Genomic DNA, 21,179 nt, shown 5'->3' on the forward strand with positions numbered 1-21,179 from the left:
AAAGGACAGATCCTGATCAAAAATAACACCAAGGTTCCTAATATCACTGTTAGAAGTTAAGGTAATCAGACTATCTGAAAAATTATCCCTGAGCTTTTTAGGACCTATGATTATAACCTCAGTCTTGGATGTGTTGAGCATTAATAAGTTGATAGACATCCAGGACTTAACGTCCCTGAGGCAGGACTCTAATTGAATAAGTTGGTCGGCCTGATTGGCTTTAATTGATAAATATAGCTGAGTATCATCTGCATAACAATGAAAGTTAATGTTGTGTTTCCTAATAATATTTCCGAGTGGTAACATATAGAGATTAAACAATATCGGTCCGAGGACGGAGCCTTGTGGTACTCCACACAGGACCCGTTCATGCATTGAAGATTTGTTATTTACATGAACAAATTGAAACCGGTCAGATAAATATGATTTAAACCAGTTTAAGGCTAAGTTTTTAATGCCGACGGCATCTTCTAATCTCCTTAAAAGTATATTATGATCGACAGTATCAAATGCGGCACTAAGGTCCAGAAGAACTAAAACAGATAGAAGAGCTCTATCTGAGGCCATTAGAAGGTCATTAGTAACTTTTAGCAGTGCAGTCTCTGTACTGTGGTTCATTCTGAAGCCGGACTGAAGGTCCTCTGACAGATTATTCTCCTGCAGATAATCCTGGAGTTGTTTAGCGACTACTTTCTCCAGAACCTTTGACAGGAAAGGAAGGTTGGAGATCGGCCTGTAGTTTGAGAGAAGGCTTGTGTCTAAGTTTGGCTTCTTAATGAGAGGTTTAATAACTGCTAGTTTAAAGGATTGTGGCACATAGCCTATTGTTAGAGACTGGTTAATAATTGCGAGTATAGAATTATTTATTAGTGGCAGTGCCTCTTTCAGAATTCTAGTCGGAATTGGGTCCAACAGGCTAGTAGTTGGTTTAGCAGAAGAGCAGTGACGTAGATGGGATGCATCACTGACATGTCCTGGAAAGCGACACGTTTAGTGATGGGTGACTCGTCCTGAGTGAAGTTTCTGATGTTCATGCTACACTCTTCCACCTGAAGTGGCTTTCCTAGGTCACGCATGGTTCTAGCAACCTGTGTGAAGGTGGGGGAACACAAGAAGGTGATTTCGGACTGCTAGTGTCATACAGACAGTTGCTGCCATGACAGGCACCAATTGCGTATTGGCACTTTCACAATGGAGGTCTTGAACTCCACTCAGACCCCAACCTGCTCTGGTACAGGGGAGACATTCTCAGCAGGTGGAAGAGGAAGCAGGGTTTGAAGCAGACTTAGGAACATTACATGACTAGAACAAGGAAGGATTGATGAAGTAAAGTGACCACTATGAGCTCTGTGATGAATTTGTTTTTAACAATGAAATCAAGGAAATGCAATTTAATCAATAGAAATATATTTTATTTACTTATTTGGTGAACAAAAAGTAGGACAAACATTTTTCATTAGGTAAAAACAGAAAGAAGAAAGAGTAGAACATCATTGAATGTACAGATTTCAGATGTTATCAATTCACAGTCCAGTACAGACCTGAGCTTTACGTTGCTCATCGTTTCACATACAGTTTTTTAATTCTTTGTGAATGTGAAGATGTATTCATGTGTGGAACAAGTTTGCGCTTTTGGGCTCCTTCTCCAACAGAACTAACAATTATTGCCCCATTCAAGTGAAGTGTCGGCTTGTAGTTAAAAAAGAAAGACGGATCCAGAATTGAATTTTCAACATACAGTATGTGGAAGTCGAAGGTATGATAGTGTGCTTAGTCTTCAGAGAAGAGGAGTCATTACCAGACTAAACACCCAGAGAAAGACAAGAACTTCAGTGATGAAGAAAGAAGCTTTTGATGAAGAGATTCGTTCAATTCAGCAGGAATAGGTTCAGCTCTCCACAGCTGTCATAATGTTCCTTCATGCAGAATGGAGATCATTTACTGAGAGAAACCACCAGTAAACGTGAAAACAAAGCGGAGCAGCTGTGCAGTATTCATTTGGATTATTCCCAACATTTATAGGCTAGATCCTTTTTGTTCTTGATAAGTCTACTTCTGACTGTCCTCTGCAGCTTTGTGCTGGTTGATTGATGGATGGATGCAGTTTTACGTTTCAGAATCACTTTACAACTTCCTCATGAAATCAAGCTCGATCGATTTCATCAAACCGGATTCTACATCTGTGGCTGTGGCCAGCATCTCCGTGAAGCCAAACTTGAGCTTCAGTTTGACCTGACGTTTCATGCCGAGTCTCGTGTCGGGCGTGCTAACCACAAACGAACCAATTTTCTCCACCCCTTCCTCGTCCACGTAGAACGGACTTTCTTTCTCTGTGCTGTAAAACGCAAAGTGCATCGTCAACTGATCAGAATCCGATGGAGTTAAGATATGTTCTCTGGTATCATCCCAGCCCACGTTCTCATTAATGGCCACCAGCTTCATGAAGATATCATTACACCACTCGCCATCTTTGTTTGTGTATTTCTTGTCTGCTCTGTGCTTGGACGCATCAAACCGATTACCGACAGCAAGTCCGTAAGTGAAAGCACTTTGGCGAGAAACCACCACCTCTGGGGTTCTTCCAAACATCACCGCTCCCTTTACGATTGCCTCTTGAGCTCTGAAAGGACACAGAACTTTACACTGAGCGGAGAACTGACGGATAACGTGGTGTTGTAGAATCTGACTCTCAGCGTAGCCCCCCACTAACAGAATGAACTCGATGTTGAAGCCTTTCCTCAAGATTTCTCTCAGACTGTCAGTGATGCTGTGTAGACTCTCTTCAAAGAAAGACCTCAGTTTCTCTTTAGAGATTTGGATGGAGCCCTCATTCCAAGAAGCACCGCTCACACTCTGAAAGAACGCTTCCACGTCCTTCACTTCCTGAGCTAATTTCCCCAGATTATAAGGACAGCTGATCTCCACCTCCTGGTCTTTCTTTTTGAACAGAGTGAAGTCGTACATCATTTTCTGAACCTCACTGGGGTACTGCCTTTCATATTCTTCCCACACACCATCACAGAAGACCATCTTCAGCAGTTCTTTGAACTTTTGGTCCACAGTTTGTCCGCCCATATTGTTCCCCGAGGCTTTGTGCAGCTCCATCAAGGCTCCTCCGTCCAGAACCTGGTGGACAGTGATGTCAACGGTTCCACCTGCAAAATCCAAAGTGCTGAACTCTAGTCGTCCACAGATATTGGACATAAAATGTGATTTGCATCTCAGTCAATATTTGGATGAACATAATGTACGTATTTGAAGAATTCTGATGAGAGTGAGGGGTCAGCTGACCTCACATCCAATCATTACATTTAGAGCTGAGCCAACTGTAGATTTATGGAGACACTGAACTGATTGACCCAGTACTATGAAATATGTGTTTGAAGGAGCTGCTTGTAAAGAAAACTCTCTCATAGGTAATCAAAAGTGTCATGTATACCTCCACAGTCCACAATGATGTATTGTGTTCCTGGAGATTGTTCCAGAGTGTCGTCTCCTTGACTCCGTGCTGTGAAACCTTCCGCTGTGAGCTTCTTACACCAGATGGAGGCGGCCTCTGGTTCCAGGGCTATTATCAGCTTGGTTTCATTCCCTTTGGTCACAATACCAGCCTGCAGGCACAACAACAGTATTAGGGCACATTTTAAAGTACAGATACGACTCCTGGGCCAAAATGTGTGGAACTCACAGGATTTGTTGGTGAAATGGACCTGAAAGGAAGTTTGTTTACTGAAGAAAAAGAGTAGTTTGCTAAACTGGAGGTGCTTTGATTTCTTTGTTCACATGATTGCTGCCAAGGCAGAAACAGTCCTGTGGCTGTCGTTAGGATCCATCTGATTTATATTTATGAAACTGGGAATTCTATTAATGATGAAAGTTGGAAGAAAACAGATATACCAACAAGTTGTTTTTTTACCTTGAATATCAAAACTTAATTTGTGAATGTTTCTAAACTTTGTAAGAATCTATACATACATCCATCCATCCATCCATCCATCCATCCATCCATTCATCCACCCACCCATCCATCCACAGTCTCTGTTACCTGAGTGGCAGCTTTCCTCATGAACTGCTTTGCTGAAGGATCCCAGATAGCAGGTACAGTCAGCACCCAGTTGAAGTCGGCTGCAATAAACTCCCTCCCCGACGTGTTGTTGATGGTTTTCAGGGCGGTGTCCTTCAGGTATCTCAGCGCCTCAGTGAACACTTTCAGGGCCTTCATCGACTTCCCATTGGCTGCTCTGATGGTCAAATCACTGCCCAGTTTCTGGTGATGATCAAGATCCTAATTAGTATTTGCACGACTTTAACTGGACCTCATGATCATGAACACAGATGCTCATGTGCTGCTCTCGTGCTGAATCAGCTATTCTTTGCAGAATAACAGAGTGTCAGATTATTTTAACTTGAATTCTTCTATGTAGTCTGCCATTTTAGCTTCACTGTTAGAGACGATAGGATTGCATCCTCCCATGTATTTTTACCTACATTTTCCTCCATGTTAGTTTCACTGATACTTGGACAACAGCCTGTTGATGTGTAAACAAGGAAGGGACTGCAAACTGGAGCCCGCCTCAGAGAACAGAGTCCATTGTGATTGGTACAGAGTGTAAAACAGGAAGTGGTCACAGGAGGCGGTTCAGAGACGGAAGGAGAACCGCCTCTCTGATTCAAAAGTCAATGTTTGGGTAGAATCTCTCTTTCCATCCTTAAGCTGGGGAGAGCACGACCGTGACTTGTGCAGCTGACCATGTGGTGAGAATGTCTTTGTTTAATAAATACTTGTGTAAATTAGTAACTCTCTCAGATCTGTTGTTTCCATAGTCAGCCACAGTTGTGGAACATGCAGAATCTAGACAACTTAAATATAAGATTAAACTTAACAATGGTGACGATGAAAGAAAACGTGAAGGTTAATCCAGCTGCAATCTACAAATCTATAAATTAGCAACCAAATACACTATTCAATGTCCTATTGAACAAAGATGTTAGAGGAAGTGCTATCAGGGTTTGTATAATGAAGCTGAACACAGATTGACCATGTCAGTTGACTTTTGTAAACATGTGAAATAAAATGGGTGTCACGTTGATTGTGAACGATCTGATGTGTTTCAGGGGGAGGTTGTCAAAGGTTGAGTATGCTCTCTGCATTTCAGCCATCTTTCAGGACCCATAAAATTGTAGTAGATTCTGAGCACTAGGTGGGGCTATAACCTTGGTTGGTAATCAGCTGCACAGGCGTGTTTAAAATCAGTGGTGAGGCTTTTTACAGTCACTCTTTTTCTTTCAAGATCAACCAGCAAAGATTAGAGAAGATTAACAAAGGAACTCCACAATGAGGAATTAGTAATAGTTTTTTTGTTACTATTGGAATTATTGAAACAAGAGTAACAAGCATTCCTGAGCACTTCCAACAAGGAACTAATAGGATCTAGTATTGGATCGTCTCCACTCAGACTGTGGATAAGTGACCTTGGCTACAGGAGCAGTGGACTGTTGAGAGTGAAGGGCCTCGCTCAGGGAGGTACAACGGTTCAAGTCTGATAACGTGCAGTCACAGGTTATGTCACTGGGTTCAGTGCGCCTGAGCAGACATGAGATGGATTGACTGCTACTGACTTTGTGTTTTAACTGATCTGTGTAGTTCTGTGGCCACACATCGCTGTAAGTTACATTTAGCTTTACAGTGAAACTGTCGTCGAACTGATGTCGTCTCAGTAATGTTGTCCCACTTGTTTTTAGGCAGCATTCTTCTTTTTCACACCTCGCATGTAGGTGAAAGTAATAGTCTTTTTCAGTGACAGAAGCTCCCTACCATCATCAAATAACATCTGCACAATAGAATAAATCATTTCACAATTTAGGAATAAGTTTCAAATCTCGGATTAGAGACAAACTACTTTCTTGATATGCTGACAGAAGACAGCTCAACAATCTATTTGTGGATGTGACACTTTCTAGCTCAGCTTGTGTCATTTACCTTGAATATGAAAGTGATGATTTTATCCGTCCTTCGTCTAATTTGTCACCTTTTTTACTTCACACCATTTCAACAAGGATAACATTCTTAATGGATCAGATGTTGAATAAAAACTTGTGATTTGGGACTTTGTGGGTCGTAAACGGTTTGGAAAATGTCTCCTGTTGGATTGTTTACTGTGTCAACAATGTGGCTTTCATGCAGAACAGGGCAACATACAGAAGCTCCATTAGTTTTATGTAGGTACAACACAGGACCGATACACAGTACAGCACTATTCCTGACACATCGTCACACTGAGGAAGAATGCTGTGCGTGTGTGTGTGTGTGTGTGTGTGTGTGTGTGTGTGTGTGTGTGTGTGTGTGTGTGTGTGTGTGTGTGTGTGTGTGTGTGTGTGTGTGTGTGTGTGTGTGAGAACATGAAAGTGACAGTGTGAGGTTATCAATACAATCAGTTGGATTCACACTTCATGTTGGTATTTCATTCCTTTGCTGTGACTAAACTGGTTGAACGACTGCACTCTCTGTCCACGACCTGTTTGTTGTTACTTAGTGTGGTTGTGAAACTTTGAGTGTTCATTACATTTTCTTTGTTACTGAGCAAGTATGAAGAGCTGCACAACAAAATCTCAAAGTTATTGTTATTGCAATATCAACATGCAATATTCCAACAGATTGACTGAATTGACTTTATATGTGCTGCAACTCATGTCTTTGTTGCAATACCCAAAAAGCAGATGCCCTCAGCTGTCAGTTCACTGGTTTGACCCCCACTCTATGCTCATGTGTGAAGGCCTTAAGCACCAACCAGTGTAGTTACTGGTAACAATGACCAGGGTGGGTTTAATGTGGAGGGATGCTCTCTGCAGGGGGTCAGTGAGGTATGGTTCACTATTTTAAGATGAGCTTCAAGAGAGGCTGTGATTTGTGCTGGTTTCTGTTGAGTCAGGTGTGACCCTGATCCTCACACCCCGCCTTCAATGCTGATCTGCTTCATGAACAAAGTCCAGCAGCAATAAAGTCAGACCTGGATTATAGATAATAACCTATTATAACATTAACAGAAAGCTCTGCCTGCAGGCTGTTGACAGTCAGAGGAATGTGAGCCCTCAGGGTGAACAGAAACAGAAAGTAAAAGAACAGAGAAAACGTTTCCTTTAACTGAATCCTGCAAAATCATGTCTGAACTAAAAAGTAGAGAGAAGTAAATACAGGGCACACGGGGTCGATATGAGTATTGATCAAAAAATACACTCACTTTTCCATAGAGGGACATCTTAAAGCATTCAAAGAAGAACTTGTTTCGTGCGTCGTCCCCACGCATTTTGACGTAGGCCACTTTGGCTTCATAGCCAAAGCTGAGAAACTGTTCGTGCTCATCAAACAGGATGCAGGTGGGGGTTTTGGGGGTCTCCAAGCCGACCTCTTCACCCCAGGGTGGCAAGTGAGGGTCGATCTCCTCTTCCCGGGGTGTCATACTGAAGGCATATCCACTGTACGAGGTGCCAAAGTCGATGGCAATGATGAAGGAGTCACCCATGGTGGAACCAGGACGAAGCGCTGTGCGTAAAAACAGGACTGTTGAACAAGCAGAGTCTGCAGAGGGAGAGACGGACACTGCTGAACAGCAGCAGCTGTCCCAATATGTTTTTTTATGAAGTGCACAGGAGGAGGAGCTGATAGAGGAAGGATTTGCTCATGTCGGCGGAACCACAACGACGTGCTGTGCGTAAAAACGCAGCAGCGGGCACAATTCGTGTTTCTTTTAAATCAGGTTAACAAGAGGAGGGGCTGATCCAGAGTCTGCACTCTGTCACCTTTACAAACTGCTGTCGGACACATTCAACACACCCACCTCCGAGCGGAAGGCTGCAGCCACCAAGTGCGTCGCCAGGAAGAAGACAGGTACAGGAACGCTCTACAAATCAAATGTTATTTCACATTATTACATCATGTTGATTTTTTTAAATCATTATTTGTGCGCATGTAATTACAGTACGTTTGCATGAATGTGTGATTATATTCCCAATTCCGCACGTTTAAATCAAAGCGTGACTAAATCTGTAGAAATGCAATCTGTCGGATTACGCACACAAGTTCCTCTGGATATAAGAAAGACAAGAAAAAAAGACACACCATACAATCAATGTGCCGACCTCCTCCAGTCTGATAAGTTAGTTTGTGGAGCTTAATCCCCTCAGAGAAAGTGAAAGTAAGTAAATTTCCACTGACTGCTCCCGAGGGAGGGGGGAGGGGAGGGGGGAGGGGAGGGGGGGGGGGGGGGGGGGCTTGGTCATGGGACTGCTGCCTATTTCGGGAAATCTGCTTCTTATATATCGACTGATTACAAGAACTGCTGTCGCATCCTATTTCTAACCCCCAATATACGCATGGCGTGGGGGGTTAAGGGGCATGGCCAATGTATCTCTCCTGGTACATTATTCTGCTCTCTAGCCTGACACTCCACCCTTTTTTCACCTGCTGCTTACATTTTTAAGAGGAATGCTTAAAAAAAAAAAAATTAATAAAAAAAAAAAAGAAGGAAAAAAAGTGTATATATGTGTGTATATATGTGTGTATATATATATATTTTTTTTTTTTTTTTTTTTTTTTTTTTTTTTAATTCTTATTTTTTTTTTTATATAAATGTATTAAATCCAGACTTGCCTATTTTTAAGACATTAAACAAATGTCCTACCTCTTAAATCATTTTAGTTCAGGGGCCACATGCTGGCCAATTTCATCGTGAGGCCTGGACCAGTAAAATAGTGCCACAATAACCTTTAAATCTGACGTTTTTCTTTGTTGTGGTGCAAAGTCAACATGATGAAAAACTAATTACTACCAAAAATGATGACAATCTCAACATTCTGCCAATTTTCAATAAACCATGTGGTGAAAACTTGTAACTGTTGCATTATGCATGTTTATACAAACTCATCCTGACAGCACGGCTTTGAGGCTAATGCTAGTTCGCTAGCTTTCATGGCAGCATCACCGATATCTCCGCTCGGGTCTCAGTGTTGTGCGCTACTCTTAGAAATTTGTTTTAAAAATCCATGTTTTCTATGAAAATGTAACAATTGGCTTGGTGGTTTGGCCGGATTGGAGCCTCTTGTGGCCCGGTTTTGGTCCACAGGCCTTATGTTTGATTATTGTTTGCATCTGGAGTTTGAATTAGACTTTTTGGCTTTTATTAAGTACTGGTATCTGCAAGTAGCTAAAGGTTGGTTCTTGTACTCAGCCCTTGTAAAATTGATTTCTACTGAAATTTGAGAAAAACAAATGCCACTTCAGTTTAGATAACTCCAGCTTTTCACATACCTCAATGCAACAAAATTATTTAATCCTGCTTTTTCCTAAATAGAGTAAAACTCATATTCTGCATTGCACTTGTGTTTCAAAATGCTTGATTAGCAAACTCTATGGGTCTTCTTCGACAATGTGGAATGGCTTTTGTCAACTTTCATTACAAGTCTGTTGCCGCCGACTGTTAAGAAGTGCGAATAGACTTTTTTACATATAGTTTTTATCCTCGCAGAGAATCACTGAAATATAAGGTTTGATATACTCAACATACAATAAGGAAAACATCAATTTGAAAAAAAGATAGCGTCTCTGTTTTTCAATATTTATATATTTTATTTATTTACAGTGACCTAACTTACAGAAACCAAGACACTCCAAAATATGTAAAACTAAAAACAACAGCATCCAGGTGATCATGTTTGGAAATGAAATGCCATCATTTTTCTCAATTTGTTGAACTCTTTCGTGAACGGTTGTATTGACCCAGTTTAGTTGTCAGAAGCTGAACTTTAACACACTTGGACTTGGTGGCTTGTGCATCTGCCTTTGAACTCGATTCTGTTGCTGCTTCTAGGAGCTTGTTTTCAGCTTGATGTTAGCCTAGCTGGTCTTGTCAAAGTCTAAACATGGACTCATTATATTCTACATGTCTCCACCCGCCCCTCCTTCCGAATTCAAGCAAGGAAATCAGTATTTTAACAGAGACGAGCAGCGGATTCCTTTCAGTGTCGGTCCTGCAGCTGTCACCTCAGCAACACTCACATGGATGCAAATGTCCCGTCGTCAAAAAGCACTGCTACTGCGCCTGCTGCCCCCTGGAGCAAACAGGGTGCAAAACCCAAACCCCAGACTATCGGCAGTCCCGGTAGGAGGGAGGCGGCGACCACAGCCGAGGAAGGAAACCAGGGCAGGAAGCTTCTACACCCACCTCGCGAAGATAAAGTCTTGCACAATTTTTCCGTTCTGGACGAAGGGAATTGTCGTCAGCTTGGGGATCCAAGAGCCTCCACGTTCCCCCAAGACACCAGCGGTATGTCGCCAGCTGCTCTGGAGGCCATGGCACAACCTGCACTGACTGATGAGTGCCCTCCTGTGGAAGGACGCACACACTCCACTCCCTCCACATGTAACAGCCCCGTGAACTTCACGTCCTGTGTCACAAATAGCAGCTTGTTCAGCACTGCTCGTCCTGAGATTTCCTCCACACCACAACAGACCACTGAGGATCCTACTGCCGCCGCCACGCCTCCTCTCTCCGGAGCTGTGGTCGATGAGTCTGTCGACAGACACGATAAGTCTGAGACTCCCACTACAAAGCGTTCCCAAGTTTCCAAGGTTCTGGACGCGATCCATTGCTTCCCTGGTCTGGTGAGTAGACATCCTGACGCCAGGAACATTGGGGTCCAAGTCGAGACGAACAAGATCATAACAATATCAGTCATTTCCTCAACGGCGACACTTCCATAAATCTGTTTTTGTCTGCGTACCCTGCTGCAGAGACGGACTTCACGCCAGTCCACAGGGTTACCGAGTTTGAAAATTAAACATCTTCTACTAAACGTGCATGACCCACAGACCACAGCTGGACCGGACTGTACCCACCACTAACCATTCCTGTGTCCTCCACACCGCCATCCAGTGGCCGCCGCAGTCACCACTCCTTCATTACCATCCTCAGACACCAAGTCCAACGGAGCTTCAGATTAAATGTTAATCACTTCACACTGACTAACCCATGAGTTGGCACTGTTGTTGGTTTTTGTAATGAAACCACACACACATATATGTGTTTAGAAAACAAAATGCTATAAACATTAACACTGGGAGAACACGGACATTCTACTGGTCAGACCACTAAGTTGGATTGTTATTACGGTGACTGACGGACTGGGAGTCACGACACTCTAGAGGCCGCCATGTTTGTTACTGTTCATCTGCTGGCACATGAGCAGAACTATTTACTACGGCCGTGGTGCTCGGTAGCAGTAACGTTGTTTTCACCGTCCACTTGGGACGGAGCATGATCATTTCCAGGAAGTGTCATTTTTGGCCGTTTACACCACGACCGATCCTGAGCGTTTTCAAAAAGTTCCACCTTGGAAATTGTTTTCAGTGGATCCAAACACCGTTGTTCACGTAAACAATCCCTATATGCAGAGCGAAAGAAAGAACCTCAGAGTTATGGACAAATTGGCCAACCGGAGGTGAAGTTGAAGACGTCAATGATAGTGACGGCATGCTCGCATCAAATATATTACACAAAACTGGATTACGCACACAAATCTATGATATATTTACACACACATTAGTATCATATCAGAGACAAAATGGGACACACACACGTCACCTTACTGCATCACTTAGAAACACTTTAAATCACAAATCCCTCAAGATATGTCTGATTATAAAGTTTCTGAGCCAACGAACTATCGTATTAGAAGAATAAAAATAAAATTCAAAATACTTCTGAGGTTAAAATCGCATGTATTCAGAATGAATAAGATTTTTACATTAGTATGGATTTGATTTTGAATCTGAGAGACAAGTGATTATGGAGCAGAAAGAGCTTTTGACAGTTAATCACCCATTAAATCAAACCTTTCAAATGGAAATAATCATTTGTACTTGAGAATCAGTCCGTTTTTGTTTGGATTCAATATGATTTATCTGAACTAATCATTTGTTTCAGCGGTTTCAGATGGCCACCAATAAAAACAAACAAAAAAAAAACGGGTAAGAAAATGTTTTTAATATCACTTAAGATTTCTGTTGACAAAAAGAGAAAATGACCCGCTGAACAACATACTTTTCTCCACAGCTCTACTTTTGAAGATGGAGGAATACAGCTCCCGAAATGCAGGTGTGTGTATGTGTGTGTGTGTGTGTGTGTGTGTGTGTGTGTGTGTGTGTGTGTGTGTGTGTGTGTGTGTGTGTGTGTGTGTGTGTGTGTGTGTGTGTGTGTGTGTGTGTGTGTGTGTGTGTGTGTGTGTCACTGAATATTCATGAGGAATGTGTAATTAATTCAATTGAATGTCAACAAAAGAAATCTGATTATTCCAGTCACACTGACGCACTGGAGCAACACATCGTCCACATCAGGTAATGTCTTAAAATATAACAAAGGTTTTGAATTATTTATAAACTGACATAAATGTGGATCTAGAAGACTTATTGAAGTCTGTGATTCGCATTTATTTAGATTAAAATGTTAAAATGAATAAAAACATTTGTAGATGATTCAGTGGATTAAGGTTTTAACCCCCCCCCCCTTCCCACACACACACACACACACACATACAGATCTGCTCTGGACCAAAACGAGGAAGACCTGAAAGCAGCTCGACACCAGTACGTCAGTTTACGATTCCAGAGTTGAACTTGAGTATTTTTCTATTTTTCTGTTCACACTGAGCGATGCACTGTCATGTAGTGTTCAGTATTCTTGCCTTGTAGTGAGTGGAAGTACTTTTTGGGCTGCGATCGCTGTATTTTTTATTCAGACTGTGTTTGTGTGAAATGTGTGAATTAGTTGATGAGAAGGGTTGGACTCCTCTATCTGGTTGAATAGTTAGCAGTAATACACTGTGTATAGATTTTACACTGTTGAAGAGATTTTGATCTTTCAGACATGGAACCGACCTCCAGAGACTAACCATTGTTTGTTGTTTTGTACACAGAGTGACTGAAATGAAAAGGCATTATGAAGATCAGATTAGCAGATTAAGGTAAATATATTTTATGATCACACATATGGGATTATTGTTTATTACAGGGATCCACCAATACCACTTTTTTAAAAGACAAGTACAAGTACAAGTGCTAACTTTTAGCTACTTGCTGATACAGAGTACTGATACTTATTAAATACCATTAAGCCTAACTTATACTCTATATGCAAACGATATGTGACGGCTATGCGTTGCCATGAACCGCCACACCACAGCCTCTGCATCATCGAAATACTCGCCAGGTCACATCCCGGAGCTTTTTCTGAGTACCAGCACGCCCTGCAGTATCGGACCACATACTGATATCCATATCAATGCATCCCTTATCATTATTATTTTGGTTATTGTTAAACTACTATGATTTCTGCAAATATTATTAACAACTGAAGTATGCAGTAAGATTGTTGCAGAATGGTCTTTTCCAGATTCTCCCATGCTTCCTTTGAGTGTGTTAAAATGAGAGAAATTGATTGTTTTGGGATTAAATTCAGTGGTTTTCGGAGCTTCTTCTCATGCTAAGATTTTTTTTCCCACAGCGCTGCTCTGAGTCAAAAACAGCAAGAAATGCAGGTGTTCGGAGAAAGGTAGCGTCCTCTGATGAGTGAAAACCTAACCTGTGGTCCGTTGTCATTTATTGCCACTAATATTTCTTTGGTGCTTTCCGACAGAGCTCACAGGGAGAAACAGCAGCACGATGCAAGGTAAAAATTATTCACATTTTAAATCACATGTTGAAGATTTGAAGGTTGTGTTCACACTTGGGGCCATTTTTACTTTCAAGACTAAAGTTTGCGGATTGCAGAAAAGTTTGCGTCCAGTCAAGTTAATTTTTACCTCGGACAAAGTCTGTGAAGTAAACTGCTACTGGACAGCTGTTGTGAAGGACAGTATATTGAGTCAGAGGATCCCCTCATCAGTGGGATGAATTCAACACAATGCATGTTCAGTTACAATATAAAGCGTCTGAATTTTGAAATCTGGTCTGTTTCAACCCGTTTGGTCTGTGCTGCAATCACACTTCAATCTATTTTCACAGCACCGGGGTTTGTCCTGACCACACCAAACAAGTGTGAACACACTCTTGGGGCTCATTTACACGCCAACGGTCATCTGAGCCACTAGAAAAGCGAATATTTCAAAACGACACCTACTCCTGGCCTGGCATGCCAACTACATCGCTTTCAGAACGTTGTCATGGAAACGCAGAACCAAAACATGTTTTTACTTTTACGTTGTGTAAACTGGGCCTAAGGAGCTTGTAAGATCCAGTAAATACAGTGTACATGGTGACTAGATCAGGTATTGGAATGAAGCTGCTGATTTTTATGGCACTCATAAACGCACCTTCCTTGTTCTTGGACCAGGAAAATGTGAGGTACACTGCTGGCTATAATTACTGGCACTTCTTATCGATTACTCTTTGAAAAGTCCATGTTTTCTGCAGCATCCATCCATCCATCCATCCATCCATCCATCCATCCATCCATCCATCCATCCATCCATTTTCTCCCTCTTATCCGTTTCCGGGTGGCGGGGGTTTTCAGTCTGAGCACTGTCACCCAGATCCCATTCCACCGATTAAGAACCTTTCCTGCAGGCGGTGAGCCCACAGGAAGGTTTTCTGCAACAGTTGGCCATAAAATGCCTCAAAGTCTCAAGTACAGTCAAACACAGTGAACTTAATCTAATACCACTCGCCAAGCAGTGTTCATCTTTCATGGCTCGTTTTTAAGATGTCCGTTAAAAGGTGACGGTGTGGATAGAAACAAAGAGGTGAACCCTGAAGTTAGGAGACATTTTAACCAGATGTGAACCAAGTTTAGAGTTTCTTCAAATTACTCACACAGATGATCGTACCATGGCTTACAACAAATCTATGAAATATTTTATTAAAATCATTTAATCACCATCAGACTGTAGAAATTTATCTTCAGATGAATTTAAAATAGTCAAGATATTCATACGTCCACTATTTAGTGCTGTGGCTACTCTCCAACAGACTCGGCAAGGATTCCATAGATACAAATAAATTGAATTTAATTTTGTTTCAGTGCAAATTTGACCATATTCTTCTCATGGAACCTTGACAAAATAAAAGCCTGATAATGTGTTCTATCAAGTTAGAAATAGAGAATAAAAAGTCAAGATTATCAGAACACTTTGGTAGATATTTCTGCTCACCACCCTCACTCAGAGCGAGAAGGAAGAGGTGTCAAATCATTTTGAACTAAAGTCAGAGTGACGATGAGCCAACCTGAGTGGTTTCACTCGATTGTGGGCCTTTTGTTCTCTTTCTGTAGCTATATCAGCCGGATAACATCTGGTCTCCAAACAGTCTTCCAGAATGTTATGTCACCCTTCAGCAGTGCCATTAGCGGCTGGTTTGGGACACCAGACCAAGATTTCAGGTTAAGTATGTTTGCGTGTGTTGTCCTTAATTTACTGTATAGTTTTACAAGTATGGCAGAATATGATTACATATAAAAAAGAAAAAAGCGTTTCAGAAGAAATTATGTGGCATCTGATAAACAAGTCTTTAGATCAACATCTAAAATAAAAATATAGTTGATGAAAGCAGTTTGGCAGTAACTGATGCTAATAGAATAAAAACACTTTTAAATATTCAGCTTGGCTTCCATCCAGATGATCTGTTGGCCTGTATCTTGCATAATGGAGACAATAACGCACTTCTTATTTTGTGCCTGTTGTGATTTAAAAGACTCTTATTTCTGTGACTTTTACAGCATGGCGGAGGTGCACAACCATTACATACAAGAACTGCAGAAGATGAAGTAAGTATTTTTGTTATTTTTCAACATTAAGACGTAGGGATGCCCCGATACCACTATCAGTACTATCAGTACCGATACAAATACTTAATAAATGCCATAAAGCCTAATTCATAATCCATAAGCCAATCATGTATGAAGGCTAAGCGTTCGTCCGCACAGTCTTTCTGTCGACACTACACACGCCTCCAACAGTCGACACTACGCACACCTCCAACAGTCGACACTACGCACACCTCCAACAGTCGACACTACTCACACCTCCCAACAGTCGACACTACGCACACCTCCAACAGTCGACACTACGCACACCTCCAACAGTCGACACTACGCACACCTCCAACAGTCGACACTACACACACCTCCCAACAGTCGACACTACACACACCTCCCAACAGTCGACACTACGCACACCTCCCAACAGTCGACACTACGCACACCTCCAACAGTCGACACTACACACACCTCCCAACAGTCGACACTACACACACCTCCAACAGTCGACACTACACACACCTCCCAACAGTCGACACTACGCACACCTCCAACAGTCGACACTACACACACCTCCCAACAGTTGACACTACGCACACCTCCAACAGTCGACACTACGCACACCTCCCAACAGTCGACACTACACACACCTCCAACAGTCGACACTACACACACCTCCCAACAGTTGACACTACGCACACCTCCAACAGTCGACACTACGCACACCTCCAACAGTCGACACTACGCACACCTCCCAACAGTCGACACTACGCACACCTCCCAACAGTCGACACTACGCACACCTCCAACAGTCGACACTACGCACACCTCCAACAGTCGACACTACGCACACCTCCAACAGTCGACACTACGCACGCCTCCCAACAGTCGACACTACACACGCCTCCCAACATTCGACACTACGCACGCCTCCCAACAGTCGACACTACACACACCTCCAACAGTCGACACTACGCACACCTCCAACAGTCGACACTACGCACGCCTCCCAACAGTCGACACTACGCACGCCTCCCAACAGTCGACACTACGCACACCTCCAACAGTCGACACTACGCACACCTCCAACAGTCGACACTACGCACACCTCCAACAGTCGACACTACTCACGCCTCCCAACAGTCGACACTACGCACGCCTCCAACAGTCGACACTACGCACACCTCCAACAGTCGACACTACGCACACCTCCCAACAGTCGACACTACGCACACCTCCAACAGTCGACACTACGCACACCTCCAACATTCGACACTACGCACGCCTCCCAACAGTCGACACTACGCACGCCTCCCAACAGTCGACACTACACACACCTCCAACAGTCGACACTACGCACACCTCCAACAGTCGACACTACGCACACCTCCAACAGTCGACACTACGCACACCTCCAACAGTCGACACTACGCACACCTCCCAACAGTCGACACTACGCACACCTCCCAACAGTCGACACTACGCACACCTCCAACAGTCGACACTACGCACGCCTCCAACAGCCCACAGTACACAGCGCAGTGTGTCGCGTCTTTCTGCACTGTGCTGTGTGTACTGTGGACCGAGGACCGAGCTCGCTGTTAGTGAGTGTATCAGTGATACTTTAGCCATGTTTAGCATGTAGCATTGCTGGTGTATGAGCTCTGAAACTGACATCACAAAGTACTCGCCGGGTTGTATACAGCAGCTTCTTCCAGTCTCTGTGCAGTATCGGTACCATCTATATTAAGAACTAATGCTGGTTGCTACAGAATCTACGCTGCTTCCTTCTCTCCACAGAGCGGCTCTGGAAGACAAGGGGAAAGAAGCAGAGTATTACAAACACGGGTACTTCTCACGCAACAAATCTCTAACTCATCAACATCAACTATATAGGCCTGGCTTTCTATGCACACAATTTATTGTTCTTTACGTGTCTCTATCGGGGCAGTGTTGGCCTGGAGGTTGGAGAAGCAGGCATGACATTATAAGGTCACTGGTTCTGATCCGAGAGCAAAGCTTTTATTGCCAACTGCTCAGGAAGCCTCGGAAAGGACATAACAGTTCTATTAAACTGGAAAACGTTGAGCACAAAGCATCTCAGTGTTTTCCATGGGAAGAAAATCACAACAGTCATGTGATTTTAAACCTAAGTCAGTTTTTAGCGCAGACAAATAAGTTTGTGCTGAGTTTCTACTTTTCAGAGTTTTCTGTTGAATAGTTTTCAATCCACATGTTTTCACACAATCAGTGATGTTAATAATGAATCTGATCTGTTTGGTTGTAAATGGAATAACTAATCTCAGCTCTTTTTAACAGCTTGTCAGAGAGGGAAAACTATATCCAACGCAAAAGTGAGGAGACAAGGTAAATGTCGAACCTCCAGTTAATTAAAAAAAAGTCATTCTGAAGGTGTGCGTGTGCATGCATGTAATTTCCGTGGTAATTGAGCTGAAATCCACTTATTGTATTGTTGTTAGTTTATCAGCAGTTGCTGTTTGCTTTCCATTCTGCTCCTTTCGATCCACAGGACCATTCTTCAACAAAAAGACGAGCAACTGAAATCCTTCAAAGACAGGTACTGTACCCAGTACAACGGATTAAGAAAACCGCACAGGCAAAAACAACTTCACCTTCCACTTCAAACAGAAGTGTGGCTGTAAACGAGACTGTAGAAATGCACTTTTTGTCCTTTGCAGAGTGGCAGGAGATGTTGCTCTCTCACTAAAGACAGGAAAAGCTGAAAGCATGAACAATCCAGTCAGTAAGTCCAGACTGAAGGAGATGTACGACGAACTGAGGACGCTGTGGCCTACCATCAAAAAGCATCTCAAATTAAGCAACCAAAGCCCAGAGACTGTGAAAGCCAAGCTTCAGGTACAGTCTTTTCTCTCGTCGTCAGCTGAAATGCAGATTTCTTCTGTTTATTTTGCTAAATTCAAAATGATGACCACAGGCAATCTTTGCTGACGCGTCATCGAACATGGAGCAACAAAAGAGCCAGATAGACAAACTCTATGGACTGGATGACTCCACTGGCAGGCAGATATATCAGAAGGTAGGAAGTGGAAACACAAAGTCTTAAACGGCGTCACCTCAACCTGCAGCTCCTCTGAAAACACCTTTTTTGTTTCAGGTTTATGAGTACAGAAAGGCCACGATTCAGTATCTGCAGCTGACGCTGTACCACAACAGGAAAGATGAAGCGGAAGCAAAGGTTCATAATAAATCACTTTACATGCATCTTTACCAAGGCAGAATGTTAATCTGGCTGTCAAGCGATCAGCCACAACATTATGACCACCAACAGGGAGAATGACCGTGTTTGTGGGTGATTTATTCGTAACAGTCACTTCCTCTCCACAGTCGTCTTTGCTTCAACATGAAGGAAGCTCTCTGGATGTGATGGAGTTCTTGGACTCTCAGTGCCACTGGTTGGGGATCCTGATGGCTTTGAATGACCCTCCTCTTCATCCTGACTGGGAGAATCACAACCCGGGGATGAACGAGTGGGACATCTTGCCCCGAAACCTCCGTTCTTTCACTGTCCTTTAGAGGACGATCGTGTGTGTGTGTGTGTGTGTGTGTGTGTGTGTGTGTGTGTGTGTGTGTGTGTGTGTGTGTGTGTGTGTGTGTGTGTGTGTGTGTGTGTGTGTGTGTGTGTGTGTGTGTGTGTGTGTGTGTGTGTGTGTGTCTGTGTGTCTGTGTGTCCCCTATTCAATGACAGCTTTGGTTTCCCAGCTAGATCCTGGACCCGTTTGGAAAAGGCATCAGAGTTATTGCTTGTTCTTAGATTTCCTTGTGACAAAACATCCGATGATGAATAGAGAGAGGGAGGGATGGATGATTAATTGGATGGTTGGCTGGTAGAAACCCATAATAAAACACTTTATCCAACCAGGCTTTGGAATAGGGCTCCATGATATATTAGGCTGGACATTTTTCATTAATGCAGTTATTCTGTTTGCATGCTGTACATTCATGTTGCTGCATGTCACATGTTTTGCGGTCCAGTGGCGTCCTACTGACCTGCAGACCCACATCCTGTGTGGGTGTGAGGGGAGAGGGCTTGATGAGCAGCAGGAGAATCTCGTTTATCTTGGGTGTGCGATTCAGTGAATCAAGGTTGTGAATATGTGACACGAAATAAAGCAGGCTAATCACACCTGATGTGAATAAAGAGCAAAAGAATGAGCACTTTTGTTTTTTCTTTTCTGTAGATATGTATGCCCACGCTCAAAAAATGAAGTTCTTATAATGAAGTTTGTTTATTCAATATGTCATGATGGAGTATATCATTGCATGTTTACCAACAAGTGTGCAGTGATATCTGGGAAATGGTGCATTGTTATATTTAGAACTTTATTTTCTTTGTATGTTGGTGACAGTAAGTCTGTCTGTCAGCTTCTCTGTCATGTTTCTGTGAAGCTTTGCTGGGTCGTCTCGGCTGCCAGTCAGAGCTCCAACTAAAGAAGGTGGGCTCCATTGCGCTCTGTGCGTCAGTCACATGGGTTGAAGGAGTTTTCCTCATTCTCTCGGTTGTATGTATAGATGTGATTTGTGGTGACTTCAGATAACTATCAAATTGCTTTGCACCTTTATTTGACTCCATTTGGAAACTGGTGTGTTTGCAGCTTTCTCCATTAAAGTTTGTCCTCACACTTTGTTGTGGTGGTTTTAAGTCCTCGTGCTTTCAGTTCAGTGAAATGATTGTCTACCACTGTAACTGAGTTTAAATCAGGGTAAAGGGCTGTTCTTTCCCTGCCCTGGTTCATTATATGATTCTACTGTTGGAGATTAGTGAATCTTAGTGATTGTTTCCCAACATGACGACGCTGTTAACAGACATGGATCTGATTTGATGCACACAAAGTTACAAACTTTAAAAAGTTAAAACGTGTTTAAACACCACTGGTACACCAGTGGTGTTTAAACAGTTTATCTACGAGTCAACGTCTTCATCTGATGCAACATTCAAGTGAAAAGGTGGATTAATAATTTCCTGCGGTTGTTCAGAAGTTTTCATGAAGACATTCTGTGAAACAAAGTCCAAAAGCAGGTCAGGAAGCTTATCTAATCAGACGAGAAATGCAGACATAAGCATGTTTACATTTTGGTGTGCGTTCAAGGTTAATCTGAAGAAAACTAACGTTCCACCAGATGGCAGGCGTGTGGAGGAAACATGAGTTTGACGACTTTATAACTTGTCTAATTTCATTCATAACACTTTCAAAATGGATTTATCTATTCGTCACCAAACCTCTGACGATAGTGTTTTATTTCTACAATTACAAAACCATCTTTTGGAAGTCCTTCTGTGAAGTTTGACAACTGAGTCAGAAATTAGAAGACTATCCAGGACAGCCAGAGATCATGAAA

The 21,179-nt window shown here is 42.7% G+C and overlaps 2 protein-coding genes across 3 annotated transcripts; one reads left to right on the forward strand and one right to left on the reverse strand.

The window, feature by feature from the left end:
* Positions 1-1,393: 1,393 nt before the first annotated feature.
* LOC308111638 (heat shock 70 kDa protein 12A-like) lies at positions 1,394-8,188 on the reverse strand. The gene is made up of 6 exons (XM_080466603.1): positions 8,117-8,188; positions 7,836-7,898; positions 7,239-7,540; positions 4,046-4,267; positions 3,440-3,611; positions 1,394-3,155 (listed from the first exon to the last, which is right to left on the reverse strand). The coding sequence occupies exons 3-6, from the start codon at positions 7,518-7,520 to the stop codon at positions 2,125-2,127; spliced, it is 1,707 nt and encodes a 568-aa protein (XP_080322729.1). The 5' UTR covers positions 7,521-7,540; positions 7,836-7,898; positions 8,117-8,188; the 3' UTR covers positions 1,394-2,124.
* Positions 7,482-20,479, forward strand: LOC308111639 (uncharacterized protein). Of its 2 annotated transcripts, XM_080466604.1 has the most exons (17): positions 7,482-7,885; positions 9,969-10,657; positions 11,979-12,022; positions 12,108-12,149; positions 12,350-12,388; positions 12,590-12,637; positions 12,967-13,014; positions 13,554-13,601; positions 13,686-13,718; positions 15,762-15,809; positions 17,601-17,648; positions 18,120-18,167; positions 18,331-18,378; positions 18,500-18,677; positions 18,757-18,858; positions 18,937-19,017; positions 19,167-20,479. In XM_080466604.1, exons 2-17 carry the CDS (start codon positions 10,052-10,054, stop codon positions 19,353-19,355), a joined length of 1,650 nt encoding a protein of 549 aa, XP_080322730.1. In that variant the 5' UTR covers positions 7,482-7,885; positions 9,969-10,051; the 3' UTR covers positions 19,356-20,479. The 2 variants fall into 2 exon arrangements, with proteins under 2 accessions (XP_080322730.1, XP_080322731.1); XM_080466605.1 differs by lacking the exon at positions 9,969-10,657 and having other exon boundaries at positions 7,656-7,885.
* The last annotated feature ends 700 nt before the right edge of the window (positions 20,480-21,179 follow it).

This window comes from Lipophrys pholis (assembly GCF_963383615.2).
Source record: "Lipophrys pholis genome assembly, chromosome: 7".
Taxonomy (NCBI): Eukaryota; Metazoa; Chordata; class Actinopteri; order Blenniiformes; family Blenniidae; genus Lipophrys; species Lipophrys pholis.